Source organism: Electrona antarctica, assembly GCF_951216825.1.
Source record: "Electrona antarctica genome assembly, chromosome: 2".
NCBI lineage: Eukaryota > Metazoa > Chordata > Actinopteri > Myctophiformes > Myctophidae > Electrona > Electrona antarctica.
In genome coordinates this window covers 56758897-56777549 of record NC_136807.1, presented here as the reverse complement: position 1 = coordinate 56777549, position 18653 = coordinate 56758897, and the positions used below count along the sequence as shown (strand labels likewise).

General features: G+C 52.2%; 1 protein-coding gene across 6 annotated transcripts in view; it reads right to left on the bottom strand.

Moving 5' to 3' along the window:
• Positions 1–18653, bottom strand: part of tasorb (transcription activation suppressor b) — a 94906-nt gene that overhangs the window by 5647 nt on the left and 70606 nt on the right. For all 6 annotated transcript variants that reach the window (XM_079519300.1, XM_079519301.1, XM_079519302.1 and 3 more), the window contains exons 27-29: positions 15118–15226; positions 12661–12839; positions 9834–9968 (exon numbers count right to left, since the gene is read on the bottom strand). In XM_079519300.1, coding sequence (XP_079375426.1) covers positions 9834–9968; positions 12661–12839; positions 15118–15226 — 423 coding nt within the window. The remainder of the gene's footprint in view (positions 1–9833; positions 9969–12660; positions 12840–15117; positions 15227–18653) is intronic.

Sequence of the window (18653 nt, the reverse complement as noted above, 5' to 3'; positions counted from 1 at the left end):
AGCAACCAAACGCTATTCCCGTGCTTGGACGGACACAGCCAGCCAGCCAGCCAGCCAGCCAGCCAGCCAGCCAGGGACAGAAGCACATAGCTCCGTAATGGAGTGGTTGCACCACTCAAAAAGAAAATACTGGATTGTGCAAGTGAAATAATAATAAAGATTCTTCAGGTCATTTGTCTGGAAAATAATTAAGTGTTTAGAGAACACAAAGCCCTTCCTCTGTAGAACCGCTCGCCCAGGACACGCTTCTACGGAGCCCCGGGATGTGAGGGAATACAAGCGGGAGAAACTGTGCTTCTCTGCGAGCAGCCCGTACCAGTGGCTCTAGAGGCAGTGGTCAGCGTTGAAACCCATGGACCGTACCAGTGGCTCTAGAGGCAGTGGTCAGCGTTGAAACCCATGGACCGTACCAGTGGCTCTAGAGGCAGTGGTCAGCGTTGAAACCCATGGACCGTACCAGTGGCTCTAGAGGCAGTGGTCAGCGTTGAAACCCATGGACCGTACCAGTGGCTCTAGAGGCAGTGATGTACGGTCAGCATTGAAACCCATAGACCGTACCAGTGGCTCTAGAGAGGAAGTGATGTACGGTCAGCATTGAAACCTGGTGGGAGCAACCAGGTCACGGTGGGGGACCTGGTGGGGGAACCAGGTCACGGTGGGGGACCTGGTGGGGGAACCAGGTCATGGTGGGGGACCTGAACCAGGTCACGGTGGGGGACCTGGTGGGGGAACCAGGTCATGGTGGGGGACCTGAACCAGGTCATGGTGGGGGACCTGGTGGGGGAACCAGGTCATGGTGGGGGACCTGGTGGGAGAACCAGGTCATGGTGGGGGACCTGAACCAGGTCATGGTGGGGGACCTGGTGGGAGAACCAGGTCACGGTGGGGGACCTGGTGGGGGAACCAGGTCACGGTGGGGGACCTGGTGGGGGAACCAGGTCACGGTGGGGGACCTGAACCAGGTCACAGGGGGGGGACCTGGTGGGAGAACCAGGTCACGGTGGGGGACCTGGTGGGGGAACCAGGTCATGGTGGGGGACCTGAACCAGGTCACAGGGGGGGACCTGGTGGGGGAACCAGGTCACGGTGGGGGACCTGGTGGGAGAACCAGGTCACGGTGGGGGACCTGGTGGGGGAACCAGGTCATGGTGGGGGACCTGGTGGGAGAACCAGGTCATGGTGGGGGACCTGGTGGGAGAACCAGGTCACGGTGGGGGACCTGGTGGGGGAACCAGGTCACGGTGGGGGACCTGGTGGGAGAACCAGGTCACGGTGGGGGACCTGGTGGGGGAACCAGGTCATGGTGGGGGACCTGGTGGGGGAACCAGGTCATGGTGGGGGACCTGGTGGGGGAACCAGGTCACGGTGGGGGACCTGGTGGGAGCAACCAGGTCACGGTGGGGGACCTGGTGGGGGAACCAGGTCATGGTGGGGGACCTGGTGGGAGCAACCAGGTCACGGTGGGGGACCTGGTGGGGGAACCAGGTCATGGTGGGGGACCTGGTGGGAGAACCAGGTCACGGTGGGGGACCTGGTGGGGGAACCAGGTCATGGTGGGGGACCTGGTGGGAGAACCAGGTCATGGTGGGGGACCTGGTGGGAGAACCAGGTCATGGTGGGGGACCTGGTGGGGGAACCAGGTCATGGTGGGGGACCTGGTGGGAGAACCAGGTCATGGTGGGGGACCTGGTGGGAGAACCAGGTCATGGTGGGGGACCTGGTGGGGGAACCAGATCATGGTGGGGGACCTGGTGGGAGAACCAGGTCACGGTGGGGGACCTGGTGGGAGAACCAGGTCATGGTGGGGTACCTGGTGGGGGAACCATGTCACGGTGGGGGACCTGGTGGGGGAACCATGTCATGGTGGGGTACCTGGTGGGAGAACCAGGTCACAGTGGGGGACCTGGTGGGAGAACCAGGTCATGGTGGGGTACCTGGTGGGGGAACCATGTCACGGTGGGGGACCTGGTGGGAGAACCAGGTCATGGTGGGGGACCTGGTGGGGGAAGCAGGTCATGGTGGGAGAACCAGGTCATGGTGGGGGACCTGGTGGGGGAACCAGGTCATGGTGGGGGACCTGGTGGGGGAACCAGGTCACGGTGGGGGACCTGGTGGGAGAACCAGGTCATGGTGGGGGACCTGGTGGGGGAACCAGGTCATGGTGGGGGACCTGGTGGGGGAACCAGGTCACGGTGGGGGACCTGGTGGGAGAACCAGGTCATGGTGGGGGACCTGGTGGGAGAACCAGGTCACGGTGGGGGACCTGGTGGGAGAACCAGGTCACGGTGGGGGACCTGGTGGGAGAACCAGGTCATGGTGGGGGACCTGGTGGGAGAACCAGGTCACGGTGGGGGACCTGGTGGGAGAACCAGGTCATGGTGGGGTACCTGGTGGGGGAACCATGTCACGGTGGGGGACCTGGTGGGAGAACCAGGTCACGGTGGGGGACCTGGTGGGGGAACCAGATCATGGTGGGGGACCTGGTGGGAGAACCAGGTCATGGTGGGGGACCTGGTGGGAGAACCAGGTCATGGTGGGGGACCTGGTGGGAGAACCAGGTCACGGTGGGGGACCTGGTGGGAGAACCAGGTCATGGTGGGGTACCTGGTGGGGGAACCATGTCACGGTGGGGGACCTGGTGGGAGAACCAGGTCACGGTGGGGGACCTGGTGGGGGAACCAGGTCATGGTGGGGTACCTGGTGGGGGAACCATGTCACGGTGGGGGACCTGGTGGGAGAACCAGGTCATGGTGGGGGACCTGGTGGGAGAACCAGGTCATGGTGGGGGACCTGGTGGGAGAACCAGGTCATGGTGGGGGACCTGGTGGGAGAACCAGGTCACGGTGGGGGACCTGGTGGGAGAACCAGGTCATGGTGGGGTACCTGGTGGGGGAACCATGTCACGGTGGGGGACCTGGTGGGAGAACCAGGTCACGGTGGGGGACCTGGTGGGGGAACCAGATCATGGTGGGGGACCTGGTGGGAGAACCAGGTCATGGTGGGGGACCTGGTGGGAGAACCAGGTCATGGTGGGGGACCTGGTGGGAGAACCAGGTCACGGTGGGGGACCTGGTGGGAGAACCAGGTCATGGTGGGGTACCTGGTGGGGGAACCATGTCACGGTGGGGGACCTGGTGGGAGAACCAGGTCACGGTGGGGGACCTGGTGGGGGAACCAGGTCATGGTGGGGGACCTGGTGGGAGAACCAGGTCACGGTGGGGGACCTGGTGGGAGAACCAGGTCATGGTGGGGGACCTGGTGGGAGAACCAGGTCATGGTGGGGGACCTGGTGGGGGAACCATGTCACGGTGGGGGACCTGGTGGGAGAACCAGGTCATGGTGGGGGACCTGGTGGGGGAACCAGGTCATGGTGGGGGACCTGGTGGGGGAACCAGGTCACGGTGGGGGACCTGGTGGGGGAACCAGGTCACGGTGGGGGACCTGGTGGGGGAACCAGGTCACGGTGGGGGACCTGGTGGGGGAACCAGATCATGGTGGGGGACCTGGTGGGGGAACCAGGTCATGGTGGGGGACCTGGTGGGAGAACCAGGTCATGGTGGGGGACCTGGTGGGAGAACCAGGTCACGGTGGGGGACCTGGTGGGAGAACCAGGTCATGGTGGGGTACCTGGTGGGGGAACCATGTCACGGTGGGGGACCTGGTGGGAGAACCAGGTCACGGTGGGGGACCTGGTGGGGGAACCAGGTCACGGTGGGGGACCTGGTGGGGGAACCAGGTCATGGTGGGGTACCTGGTGGGGGAACCATGTCACGGTGGGGGACCTGGTGGGAGAACCAGGTCACGGTGGGGGACCTGGTGGGAGAACCAGGTCATGGTGGGGGACCTGGTGGGAGAACCAGGTCATGGTGGGGGACCTGGTGGGGGAACCATGTCACGGTGGGGGACCTGGTGGGAGAACCAGGTCATGGTGGGGGACCTGGTGGGGGAACCAGGTCATGGTGGGGGACCTGGTGGGGGAACCAGGTCATGGTGGGGGACCTGGTGGGAGAACCAGGTCATGGTGGGGGACCTGGTGGGAGAACCAGGTCATGGTGGGGGACCTGGTGGGAGAACCAGGTCATGGTGGGGGACCTGGTGGGAGAACCAGGTCATGGTGGGGGACCTGGTGGGGGAACCAGGTCATGGTGGGGGACCTGGTGGGAGAACCAGGTCATGGTGGGGGACCTGGTGGGGGAACCAGGTCATGGTGGGGGACCTGGTGGGGGAACCAGATCATGGTGGGGGACCTGGTGGGAGAACCAGGTCATGGTGGGGGACCTGGTGGGGGAACCAGGTCATGGTGGGGGACCTGGTGGGGGAACCAGATCATGGTGGGGGACCTGGTGGGGGAACCAGATCATGGTGGGGGACCTGGTGGGAGAACCAGGTCATGGTGGGGGACCTGGTGGGGGAACCAGGTCACGGTGGGGGACCTGGTGGGGGAACCAGGTCACGGTGGGGGACCTGGTGGGGGAACCAGGTCACGGTGGGGGACCTGGTGGGGGAACCAGATCATGGTGGGGGACCTGGTGGGAGAACCAGGTCACGGTGGGGGACCTGGTGGGGGAACCAGGTCACGGTGGGGGACCTGGTGGGGGAACCAGGTCATGGTGGGGGACCTGGTGGGGGAACCAGGTCATGGTGGGGGACCTGGTGGGAGAACCAGGTCATGGTGGGGGACCTGGTGGGAGAACCAGGTCATGGTGGGGGACCTGGTGGGGGAACCAGATCATGGTGGGGGACCTGGTGGGGGAACCAGGTCACGGTGGGGGACCTGGTGGGGGAACCAGGTCACGGTGGGGGACCTGGTGGGGGAACCAGGTCATGGTGGGGGACCTGGTGGGGGAACCAAACATGCCTTACCACTAGAATTGTTTCCCAACCCTTTAGAAGCCTGCAATGTTAAAGCAATATGTTAAAATTGTAATGGCCTTTTTTTCAGGGAGATTCAGACAGCCAGCAATAAGAAATACGCTCCCAAGGATTTTGTCTCTGTGACACATCTAGGGGACACAATCTGCATACAAAGATGTTCCTAGAAGCTTTGTCATTGGTCGAAAAACACAAACCCGGTTGAAATGACTAACCGATCAGGAAGCAGACAGGCAAATTGACCAATGACAAAGCTTCTAGGAATGCAGATTGTGGCCCCTAGAGTCACAGGGACTAAATTATTTTCGGGAGCGTTTTGTTGGCTGTCTGAATACCAAAGAAAAAGAAAAATAACAAAAAAAGGTCATTAAAATGTTGACATATTATTGCTATAGCAGCTACACACACATGTGAGACTGCACAGTCGAGCTATAGCACATGCTGCACAAAGAGTAACACGGTAGCATAAAGACGAAGGTTGCATTCGGTTCCATTAACACGTTTACATTGTGTCACACTGTGGTCATCATCAGAACACATCTCCGTTTACTGGTGGCCTCGTGGAGCGGGCTGGGATGACGGACGGCGCGCTGGCCGACGGTGGCGATAGTAGGGCGGCCGGGTTATGAGGGAGAGGAGCGGAGTTGGGTATGCTTCAGCTGCACGGTGCATCTCCGCGCCACGCAGGGCTGGCCGAGGGACAGGTGGGTATTCTTCAGCTGTACGGTAGTACATCTCCGCGCCACGCTGGGCTGGCCGAGGGAGAGGAGGATATTCTTCAGCTGCACGGTAAGACATCATCTCCACCAGGGTACCAGGAACGTGGCGCCCATATGAGGCGTATCTCTCGTAGGACTGGTGATGATATGGCTGCTGTTGCATCCGAGCTTTCCACTGGGTGCTCCTGGTTGTAGGCCTATCCGGGGCACCTGGCCTGGCCAAACGATGAGGGCCATAAGCCTGGGGGTTCTGCTTCTTCTTCTTTTTGCGGGCAGCTGGGGTTGGCGGCCGGTGCTGCTGCCTGCCCCTAACACCCCCTCCTCCTCTGGCCCCTGTCTCTCCGTCCGTCTTCCTGCATTCACGGACCCCTTGCTTGTACCGCATGGCTCCGGGCTCAGTGCAGGGGCCCATCACGGCGACCGCGTGCTGCGGATCCTTCTCGTCCTTGGCTCCAGAGAAACAGGCCCATATCATGCCCTGGCACGGCTTGAACTCGGCGCTGGCTCTGGTGACCTGCCAGACGAGGACTCGCGCAGGGAGCACGGCACCCCAGTCGTCCCCCACGAGTAGGTTCCCGACAACGTCCGACCTGAGCTCGGAGTACGACTCCAGCTCGACTCGCGTACGCTGTCCCATCGGGTTGAAGGGCATCGTTTGGCGCCGCCCGCCGGGAACGTAGCCCACGACGTCATCCCAGGTGCACGGATCAGTGAGTTCAGCGTTTGACATCCGGTGTCCATCGCGATGAATCAGCTGGAGGCTGGCGGCACTCGTGGCTTCCTGGCAGGGGATCCAGGAGGACTCGACGATGGGCTTCGTCTCGGTCTGGCGACCGGGAGGAGGAGGAGGCTGGGGAGTGTTTCCTGCCGAGCCCCCGGAAGGTGGCGGCCACTCCCGGGTGCCCGCCGCTGGCTTACACTGGACGGCGCCCTCATCTAGGAAGACGGATAGGTCAGTACCTGTGTCATGGCATCATCAGGCAAACTGTCAAATCAATGTCCGCAAGCACGTCCCACGCTGACCCCTGGGCTGGTAGAGCGGATTGCGTAACCGGTCTCCCTGCTGCCCGCTCGCGTGTGCGACCACTCTCCAGGGGAGCCCCTTGTAGGACTTACAGCATATACGTCTCGTCCCCCCCCTTCGCCGGACCGCGCCGATTAAGACCAGGCTAGCTGCTTTCACAGCTCTGCCCGACAGCTGCATGAACCATATCTTGTGAAGCACTGCGATAAGAATAACGAGGCCCAAGATCATCAGCAGAGGGAGAGCCCGTTTGAGCATTCACGTAGCATAATGCCAGGTGGATTACCGTTTGTACATCTCGGTGGCTCCCTCCTCTATTGCCTCAACAAGGTCTCTGGCAGCTATGGCGAAATTTAACACCAACATAGTAGCTTTGAAGTCGCTAGTGTTCCATTGCGGCCGCGGGCTTCGATTCTGCGAGCAGTTTCCCTCAGGAGAGATTTCAGCCATGAGTTATAGGCCAGACCGCCCTCAAGAGTGAACGCTCTCGCTGGTCCATCCTTCCCTGCGAGAAGGGAGAAGGGCCCTTCCCGGGGAGAATGATAACCAAAGATCTGGCCCCACAATCGCCGCAAATCTATTGTAGATGTATTGTGTTCTACAAACAGGTTAGTGCTAGGCCGCACCTCACTGTTGCAGATGCGAACACTCCCATAGCTCCAACGGTTTCGGAGGTATGCAGATGGCGGAAAGCAGTTAAGGATAGCACTCGATGTAAAACGGCTCATTACAGTTAACGGCCGTTCCACACTTCAGAGCAGCGACCCTTGTATGTCGTCGTGGCCTGGCGCTCACCAATCGCGAGTCACGAGGACAGTTAAAAGCATGACCAGTGGCGCCACCTATGTCCCAGGGGTAGCACGGATCCAAGTATTCCGTGGCGGTGCCCCATCGAACAGCGCGCCACCGCTTATCGCCTAAAGGGGTGGCGGACACTGGAGCGTCGTAGCAGTGCATGTTAGCCCACCCCCCTGGTTGGGGGGTGTGGGTTACGCAAGGTTTGTCCATGTCATGGCGAAACTTAAGAGGCATTGTTACCCGTGTCACCCACGTCCGGTTGTCGACGTGAGTGATTCTCCTAGCGGTGGCCGAATCATGGCCTCGTCCACATGGGTCTGAAGGAAAAGCATCTTTAGCATAACACCAAGTGCGGTCTCCCTTAGTGCGGTACTGTTTACCAGGATATCCATAGGAGGTATTGGGGTACAACCCCCCTCACCTTAATTGGGGGAATTATGTCCGTGGCCATCTTGCCCAGGGACACCCGCAACATGCCAGGGAGAACGGGGTCAATCTCAGGACCCAAAGAAACCATTCACGGACCGGGGGATTGCGAGAATCCGGCGGCTAACCGTTCGTGAGCTAATTGTACGGTACCAGGTGAACTCAATTGGTGCAGTGGTCAGCGGTAACGAACGCGGCATTTCCTTTGCGAGGGCTCTTGGGGAGGCCTCCACTGCCATGAGGTGTGAAGAAAGCGTGCAGCTCTCTGTACCTCACTGATGGGCCACTTAGGGACGGTGGGCACCAATTCGGGCAGATTTAGGAGTTACCACGGATACAAATCCGACTGTTCCCCAACTCTATGGCCTTGGTCTTGTTGACCTGGGTCATAGAACAATTGGGCACCTCCTCCCAGGGTTCCCACTGGGGGTCCCCTTCGTAGCGGAAGCGCATAATCACAGTCGGACAGGCGTTAAGTGGCCCGGTGTCCCCGCACAATTCTTTTACGCTTTGACAACCTCGCCACGTAAGCCCATTTCACACCAATTGCCATCACCCGATAGTCGAACAGTCCCTGAACTTCTCCCTCCCTTTGCGCTGTGAGCTCAGACCACGTGAGGTGTGAGTTGCAGAACGGAGGGGGCTTGACAGTCGACGTCAGTATCATAGGGCCGATCCTCCCTAAGGGGTGCCGGACACCGTTCTCAGCGTTTTGGAATGAACTTCCAAATGCTCCCGATGTGTCTGGGTGTTGCTCTGTCCGATGGGATAGCAGGGGGCCCACGATGTGATGTGGATATCTCACGATTGTGAGATATCCCAGCAGTCCACCTTCCCGGATTTTCAGGGTAGGGGGTTAAGTGTTCCCATTGTACCGGGGGTACGCCAGGGCTCTCTCTCTCGGGGCCGAAAATCACTACCAGGGCCATAGGCGTGAGTGTGACTTTTAAAAGTGACAGGGATAAAAGTCGGTGTAAGAGAAAATACAAAAATCATACATCAACAGTTTAGATGCCACGCCCGAGAAAACAAGATGAACCTACCTTTGTCCAGGATGCCATGATAACGACATTTGATTAATTGGCGTTAATCCAGCATTCAAAAAAGATATAGCATTTTTAGCTAACCACCGCTAACGTCCACGTCATATCGGCCAAAATCCCCGCGTGCACACACGCACGCCGTCTTTATGGACATTATGGCTCAAAATGAGATGAAACAGGCACGATAGGCACGTAATAAATCATTAATCCAGCCAGGAATCTAGGCAGTCAACGGGGCATTGTGATTAATTTATTCCGCAGTTTAACTGTTAATGCTGGCCTCTCACAAGGGGTGGGCGATAGGGTGACACATATCGTTTCCACAGTGTGCCTTTTCAGAGATATCGTGTATATATATATATCGTGATAAAGTGAAAGCGGCATTCTATGATTTGCACGTTATATACCTTAATTTATACTTTTGTACAACGACAGTTTCGTTGTAGGTGGTTGTACTGTTAACCCATTTTGGGGTTAGCTTGTAGAGCTTGCTTCTGGGGGGTCCCTGGAACAACATATTTTCAGATGGGGGTCGGCGGCCAAATACAGATATTTTTTGGAGTCCTTGGCATGAAAATGTTTGACCAACGACTGATATAGAAACATAGGTTTTTCAGAAAACTGTCATGATTTAGATGACATTTTTTTAAATGTTGACGTCAGGCCTAAATGGGTTAAGTAACTTGAACAATAACCCTGAAAACAGCATGAAAACATATTGTGAAAATAAATATGTATCGTGAAAAAAATAACATGATATTATATTTTTCCATATCACTCACACCTGGCGTTTGGTAAAGCCTCGAGTTTTAGCGCACTAACTAACTTCTCTGCCTTATAAAATAAACCAAACGCAACGAGAAGTCTTCCAAACGATTACAACCCATCGGGCGTTCAAAAAAAAAAAAAAAAAAAGCTTCCCGTCCGTTCAGTTAAGTTACCATCACCCACCTGTAGAGGGCGGCGTGGGCAGGTCGTTCTGGTCGATGGAGCCGATCAGACTGTGGAAGCTGGTCATGATGTCGTCGATGCTGGCGATCACGATGCCGTTCCTGGAGTACTGGAGGAACATCTCGAATGGCCTCTCTGACGGACGGACGCAAAGCCAAGGAGGAAGAGAAAAGATGAGCACAACATGGAATAATTAACCCATTTTGGGGCGGGAACCCCTTTTTGGTGTTTTGACCCATTTTGACCTGAGATCAGATTCGAAAAATGTCTTCTACATCCTGACAGTTTTCTGAAAAAGCTATGTTTCTAATGTCAGTTCTTTGTTTTTTCAAAAATAGCAGACCTACAAGCTCGTAGCGCGCCACTCGGTGGCGCACTATGAGCTTGTAGATCTGCTATTTTTCAATAGCTAAAGCATAACATGATGCTAACACCAAAAGGGGTTCCCGCCCAAAATGGGTTAAGTCTCGTGTAGCCAGACAACTATTCCACAATCTCCGAATGCTATATAGAGTCTGGAACTACACCTACATTTGATTTTTTTCATTTCCATTTCTGCTAAGCTGCAAGCTGCATATGCTTAGATGATTTCTATTTCTATTATAGGATACATTTGCGAAACGGAAGTGGGGAGGAGGCTCCACTTCCGCTTTATATTTTACTCGTGATCAGAGCTTCCGTTGCTCCAGACTGTATGACGGAAGCATTTATATTTGACTCGTGATCAGAGCTTCCGTTGCTCCAGACTGTATGACGGAAGCATTTATATTTTACTTATGATCAGAGCTTCCGTTGCTCCAGACTGTATGACGGAAGCATTTATATTTGACTCGTGATCAGAGCTTCCGTTGCTCCAGACTGTATGACGGAAGCATTTATATTTGACTCGTGATCAGAACTTCCGTTGCTCCAGACTGTATGACGGAAGCATTTATATTGTACTCGTGATCAGAGCTTCCGTTGCTCCAGACTGTATGACGGAAGCATTTATATTGTACTCGTGATCAGAGCTTCCGTTGCTCCAGACTGTATGACGGAAGCATTTATATTGTACTCGTGATCGGAGCTTCCGTTGCTCCAGACTGTATGACAGAAGCATTTATATTTTACTCGTGATCGGAGCTTCCGTTGCTCCAGACTGTATGACGGAAGCATTTATATTGTACTCGTGATCAGAGCTTCCGTTGCTCCAGACTGTATGACGGAAGCATTTATATTTTACTCGTGATCAGAGCTTCCGTTGCACCAGACTGTATGACGGAAGCATTTATATTTGACTCGTGACCAGAGCTTCCGTTGCTCCAGACTGTATGACGGAAGCATTTATATTTGACTCGTGACCAGAGCTTCCGTTGCTCCAGACTGTATGACGGAAGCATTTATATTTTACTCGTGATCAGAGCTTCCGTTGCACCAGACTGTATGACGGAAGCATTTATATTTTACTCGTGATTGGAGCTTCCGTTGCTCCAGACTGTATGACGGAAGCATTTATATTTTACTCGTGATTGGAGCTTCCGTTGCTCCACACTGTATGACGGAAGCATTTATATTTTACTCGTGACCAGAGCATCCGTTGCTCCAGACTGTATGACGGAAGCATTTATATTTTACTCGTGACCAGAGCTTCCGTTGCTCCAGACTGTATGACGGAAGCATTTATATTTTACTCGTGATCAGAGCTTCCGTTGCTCCAGACTGTATGACGGAAGCATTTATATTTTACTCGTGATCAGAGCTTCTGTTGCTCCAGACTGTATGACGGAAGCATTTATATTTGACTCGTGATCAGAGCTTCCGTTGCTCCAGACTGTATGACGGAAGCATTTATATTTCACTCGTGATCAGAGCTTCCGTTGCTCCAGACTGTATGACGGAAGCATTTATATTTGACTCGTGGCCAGAGCTTCCGTTGCTCCAGACTGTATGACGGAAGCATTTATATTTGACTCGTGACCGGAGCTTCCGTTGCTCCGGACTGTATGACGGAAGCATTTATATTTGACTCGTGATCAGAGCTTCCGTTGCTCCAGACTGTATGACGGAAGCATTTATATTTGACTCGTGACCGGAGCTTCCGTTGCTCCAGACTGTATGACGGAAGCATTTATATTTGACTCGTGACCGGAGCTTCCGTTGCTCCAGACTGTATGGCGGAAGCATTTATATTTTACTCGTGATCAGAGCTTCCGTTGCTCCAGACTGTATGACGGAAGCATTTATATTTGACTCGTGACCAGAGCTTCCGTTGCTCCAGACTGTATGACGGAAGCATTTATATTTTACTCGTGATCGGAGCTTCCGTTGCTCCAGACTGTATGACGGAAGCATTTATATTTGACTCGTGATCAGAGCTTCCGTTGCTCCAGACTGTATGACGGAAGCATTTATATTTGACTCGTGACCAGAGCTTCCGTTGCTCCAGACTGTATGACGGAAGCATTTATATTTGACTCGTGACCAGAGCTTCCGTTGCTCCAGACTGTATGACGGAAGCATTTATATTTGACTCGTGATCAGAGCTTCCGTTGCTCCAGACTGTATGACGGAAGCATTTATATTTGACTCGTGATCAGAGCTTCCGTTGCTCCAGACTGTATGACGGAAGCATTTATATTTGACTCGTGATCAGAGCTTCCGTTGCTCCAGACTGTATGACGGAAGCATTTATATTTGACTCGTGACCAGAGCTTCCGTTGCTCCAGACTGTATGACGGAAGCATTTATATTTGACTCGTGATCAGAGCTTCCGTTGCTCCAGACTGTATGACGGAAGCATTTGAACCTTGCGAGAGGAAACAGTCTGGCAACGCGAGACTAGACCTACCTGTGAGGAAGATGAGGTGTCTCTGCTGCGTGTGCTGTGCTTGGAGCTTGATCAGACAGTCCAGGTCGGGCGCCTGGCGGGACAACGTGTCACACTCGTGGTAAGGCAGGAACTCCACCAGGTGCTTCTTCTGGTAGACCGTCAGCAGGTTCAGCAGACCCATGGCGTTGGAGTTCAACCTGCGTGCGCGCGTTGACAGGACGAGGGGAATTACAAAACGTTGTCGTTGCCGTCTCTAAATTGTAACGTTTCGTGTTGGGGTTTTTTTTGCCCCTGGAAATGAACGTCCCTTCTTGAGCATACAGTTGGGTGCCACCGATATTGTCCCTTATCATTTAACCCATTTAGGCCTGACCTCAAAATTAAAAAAAAATCCTTCTAAATCCTCCAGTTTTCAGGAAATAAATATTTTCACGATTTTCCAAAAATAGCAGACCTACAAGCTCGTAGCGCGCCACTCGGTGGCGCGCTACGAGCTTGTAGATCTGCTATTTTTCAATAGCTAAATTATAACATAATGTTTAAAACACCAAAAGGGGTTCCCGCCCAAAATGGGTTAACTGTCCTTTTGCGCAGATCACGCAAACCTCAGCAAAAAGAAAAGGACAATATCGATGGCCTCCAACTGTAGTACAGTGTCACACAAAAAGCTTCAAAAGTAGCAGATCTACAGACCAGAAACGCAGCGCTGAAGCGACACGTTTTGGAGCTTGTATATCTGCTCAGTTTGGTGATTTTTAGGAAATGTAAACCCTTTTGGCCGGGCACACAATATTTTCAGATTGGGGTCCACATTCCCACAGCCAAATATATTATTAACCCATTTTGGACTGAGGTCGATTAAAAAAAAAAAGGCTTCAATTTTTTTTCTGACAAACCCATGTTTCTATGTAAGTGGTGCTCAACCTTTTTCATGTCAAGGACCGCCAGAATTATCTCTATTGGGCCACGGACCCCCCCATCTCAAAATATGTAGTTCCAGGGACCTCCCCAGAAGCAAATATTTTAGTTAAAACTTTTCGCTCTGAAATATATATTCAATGATTTGCGCCACATTGTAACGGTTTTTAAAAAATAGCAGACCTCCAAGCTCATAGCGCGCCACTCGGTGGCGCGCTACGAGCTTGTAGATCTGCTATTTTTCAATAGCTAAATTATAACAATGTTTAAAACGCCAAAAGGGGTTAACTTGGGAGTCCCTTGACATGAAAATGTTTAAAGGGTTAACTCCTCATTACCACCACAATCTGAGCTACACCTTAGAACCCACCAGGGTTCATTTTATACATTTGGATGAATCAATCGGTTAACCCATTTTGACCTGAGATCAGATTCTAAAAATGTCTTCTACATCCTGACAGTTTTCTGGAAAAGCTATGTTTCTATGTCAGTCGTTCTTCGATTTTTCAAAAAACAGCAGACCTACAAGCTCGTACGAGCTTGTAGGTCTGCTATTTTTCAATAGCTAAAGCATAACATAATGCTAACACCAAAAAAGGTTCCCGCAACAAAAACGGGTTAATCATTTGTAACTCAAGAGAACCAAATGGGGTCTGGTTGCATTTGAGCACACTCTCCGCGGGGTTAAATCGACACTGCGGATGTCGACAGCGTTGCTCTTTGTGGACAGCAGTTAGTGTTTGTTTTGTTCGACTAAAACTAAGACGAAAAAAATGTCCGTCGACTACCTTTTTCCACCGACGAAACCTATATGGAAACTAAATAAAAAAACTAAGCTATATGATGACTAAGACTAAATATATACTGACAATTTCGTCAACAAATAAAAACTAGACTAAAAGGTTAGGAAGGGACTAGTGGACAATAGATCCAGTAGAAGTCATTTTAAACTTGGTTTGAATGCTGAAAATAGCAGATCTACAAGCTCACAACGCGTCGCAGCGCGACACGTCGTGGGCTTTTAGTTCGGCTATTTTCAGCAAGCGACAACGGCATCATTGCGACGGCCTCAAGGCACGGCCTAAATACATTTTGTTCGACTAAATCAACTGCGGATTTAGTAGACTAAAATCGCATGATATTTAGTCAACTAAAACTAGACTAACACTAAAACATTGCAGGTGACTAAAATGTGACTAAAACTAAATGAAAACTATTCAAGAGACTAAAACTAAAATCTGCTGCCAAAAACCACCCTGGTGGACAGGCACTGACCTGGCCAGCTCTTTGAGCTTCTTCTGGGACTTGCAGTGGACCTTTTGGTGTTTTAAGCATTGTTATAATTTAGCTATTTAAAAATAGCAGATCTACAAGCTCATAGCGCGCCACCGAGTGGCGCGCTACGAGCTTGTAGGTCTGCTATTTTTGAAAAAAAAAAAATCTTTTTTTTTTTAAATAATTTAGGCACCCCCTAAAATAATGAAAACGATTCAAGAGACTATGACTAAAGCTAAAATCTGCTGCCAAAAACAACTCTGGTGGACAACAGGCACTGACCTGGCCAGCTCTTTGAGCTTCTTCTGGGACTTGCAGTGGACCTTCCACTGCCACGGGCGTTCCGGAGTGCTCTGCTGCTCCAGGAAGCTCAGCAGAGCCTGTAACCGTTCTGAAAAAACAGAAGCAAACGCATGCTCCGTCAACACTTTGACGACAGAACCCCCAGTTACTCCTAGTTCATTCACCGTAGGAACACTTCCCCCTGCGGTTTCGCATGTTTTCATTGTTTAATTCACGTTTTTAACCCATTTTGGGCGGGAACCCCTTTTGGTGTTTTAAAGCATTGTGTTATACTTTAGCTATTGAAAAATAGCAGACCTACAAGTTCATACCGAGTGCCGCGCTTTTTTGAAAAATCGTGAAAATGTGCCTCAAATCTTTGAATATATATCATTACAGAGTGAACATTTTAACTCAGATCTTTGCTTGTTTTTCCAGAAAACTGTCAGGATTTTGAAGACATTTTTTTAATTTCGACGTCAGGCCAAAACTGGTGGGTCAAACTGAACCAATATGTCAATTTGAAGCTATGATTCCCTACTTTCACATGACATGAAAAAACGAAAATTTATAAAAATCCAATGGCAGTCCCTCAGTCAAATTTAGTCACATATGTGTAAACAAACGTCCCTATTGTTTACAATGGGGAAGCTGCCGAGCAGCGCGTGGCTTCCTCGTCCCGGTCTCTTGTTGTGATCGCCACTTTGGAACACTTTTCAACACTATACGACAAGCGATTACACCGTTTTAAAGTGGATCTTCATGACAAGCAACTCAGTCGGTCGGTGCTCTCTCTAGGTCGTCCTCAGACGAGCCCCTCCAGTCATCCCGGTTCTCCATACATCCGGCCAGCTCGTTGGTGCTTTTGCGCTTCTGCATCTTTCTTGAGTACATCATCCACGTATGTTAGTGTGGGACGTCCTCGTGACCAGGTGCCCGTGTGTTGGTTCCCCACACAGCACCAGTCTGCTGGCTGGGAGCTCCTGGTGTCTTTGGAAGTGTCCTGCGAGTCTCATTCTCCTGGATGTGGCTGTTCAAAGGTAACTTAAAACAGGGGTTCTCAACGTTTTTGGCCGGGGACCCCCGAAAATGCTTTGGCAACTGTCTCGGGACCCCCGCCCCGCCCCCTCCCGACCCCCAATATAAATTGACTGCTACAATAACCTTAAACCATTTTGGGCGGGAACCCCTTTTGGTGTTTTAAGCATTGTTATAATTTAGCTATTTTTGAAAAATCGTGAAAAAAAAATTAAAAAACAAAATCTTTTTTTTTTTTTTTAAATAATTTGGGGACCCCCTAAAATAATTTGGCGACCCCCCGAGGGGTCGCGACCCACGGGTTGAGAACCCCTGACTTAAAACATAGGCAGTCTAGCCCGAAAGACGACCAGACCATCTCGGCGGGCAACTATTCCATTGTTGGTGGGACACTAGACCTGCAGCGATTAGGTGTACAGGACCGACTGATGCCGATCCCCGTTCAAAATGTTCAAAAACAGAATCTACGGAGAAAAGAAATCTACAATCTCACTTGTAGACGTGCTTAAAAAATGAAAAACCTTTGTCCAAAACATGCCCCAACCAACGACCAAGGTGGAAAGTGGTCAAAAACCAACAAAATAGGAACACCTCGGCTGCATAATAGCCAATGCTGATGTCGTCAAAAAAAAAAGTCAAATAATGGCCTCGATAATTAGGTATTCGGTGAGTTGAGGTAGGATGAGAGAGATGAGGTAGATCCGATGGGAATTCCGACAGAGCATTAGTTCCTCCGACATGCGGGGACAGCGGTCGGACTAGCGCTCGGACATGCGCCGCTCCCGTCAAGTGTTGTTTTTGGCAGGACATTTTGATTTTTAGTTTTAGTCGTAGTCTCTTGAATAGCTTCCATTTAGTTTAAGTCAAATTTTAGTCACCCTTAATGTGTTTTACTGTTAGTCTAGTTTCACTCGACTAAATATCATAAGATTTTAGTCAACTAGATCTACAGTTGATTTAGTCGACTAAAATGCATTTTGGCGGGTCTTGATGCCGTCATAATGACGCGACGCGTTGTGAGCTTATAGATCTGCTATTTTCAGCACGCAACCAATTGTAAAATGACTTGTCTTTTACTGTCTTATACTGAATCTCTTGTCCACTAGTCGTTTCCTAACATTGTTGTCTAGTTTTTATTTGTTTGACAAAATTGTCAGTATATTTAGTCTTAGTTTTAGTCATCATAGCTCAGTTTTTTGTCGACAAACATTCTTCGTCTTAGTTTTAGTCGAGGAAATCAACACTGGCTCCCGTGCTTGCGGTTATGGCTAGGTCAGGGTTTGAGGTAGGCTGTCGGTCTAATGACTGTCAGACCAATAGGGTTCGAGGTAGGCTGTCGGTCTAATGACTGTCGGACCAATAGGGTTCGAGGTCGGCTGTCGGTCTAATGACTGTCGGACCAATAGGGTTCGAGGTAGGCTGTCGGTCTAATGACTGTCGGACCAATAGGGTTCGAGGTAGGCTGTCGGTCTGATGACTGTCGGACCAATAGGGTTCGAGGTAGGCTGTCGATCTGATGACTGTCGGACCAATAGGGTTCGAGGTCGGCTGTCGGTCTGATGACTGTCGGACCAATAGGGTTCGAGGTCGGCTGTCGGTCTGATGACTGTCGGACCAATAGGGTTCGAGGTAGGCTGTCGGTCTAATGACTGTCGGACCAATAGGGTTCGAGGTAGGCTGTCGGTCTAATGACTGTCGGACCAATAGGGTTCGAGGTAGGCTGTCGGTCTAATGACTGTCGGACCAATAGGGTTTGAGGTCGGCTGTCGGTCTGATGACTGTCGGACCAATAGGGTTCGAGGTAGGCTGTCGGTCTAATGACTGTCGGACCAATAGGGTTCGAGGTCGGCTGTCGGTCTGATGACTGTCGGACCAATAGGGTTCGAGGTCGGCTGTCGGTCTGATGACTGTCGGAACAATAGGGTTCGAGGTAGGCTGTCGGTCTAATGACTGTCGGACCAATAGGGTTCGAGGTAGGCTGTCGGTCTGATGACTGTCGGACCAATAGGGTTCGAGGTAGGCTGTCGGTCTAATGACTGTCGGACCAATAGGGTTCGAGGTAGGCTGTCGGTCTAATGACTGTCGGACCAATAGGGTTTGAGGTCGGCTGTCGGTCTGATGACTGTCGGACCAATAGGGTTCGAGGTAGGCTGTCGGTCTAATGACTGTCGGACCAATAGGGTTCGAGGTAGGCTGTCGGTCTAATGACTGTCGGACCAATAGGGTTCGAGGTAGGCTGTCGGTCTGATGACTGTCGGACCAATAGGGTTCGAGGTAGGCTGTCGGTCTAATGACTGTCGGACCAATAGGGTTCGAGGTAGGCTGTCGGTCTAATGACTGTCGGACCAATAGGGTTCGAGGTAGGCTGTCGGTCTAATGACTGTCAGACCAATAGGGTTCGAGGTAGGCTGTCGGTCTGATGACTGTCGGACCAATAGGGTTCGAGGTCGGCTGTCGGTCTGATGACTGTCGGACCAATAGGGTTCGAGGTAGGCTGT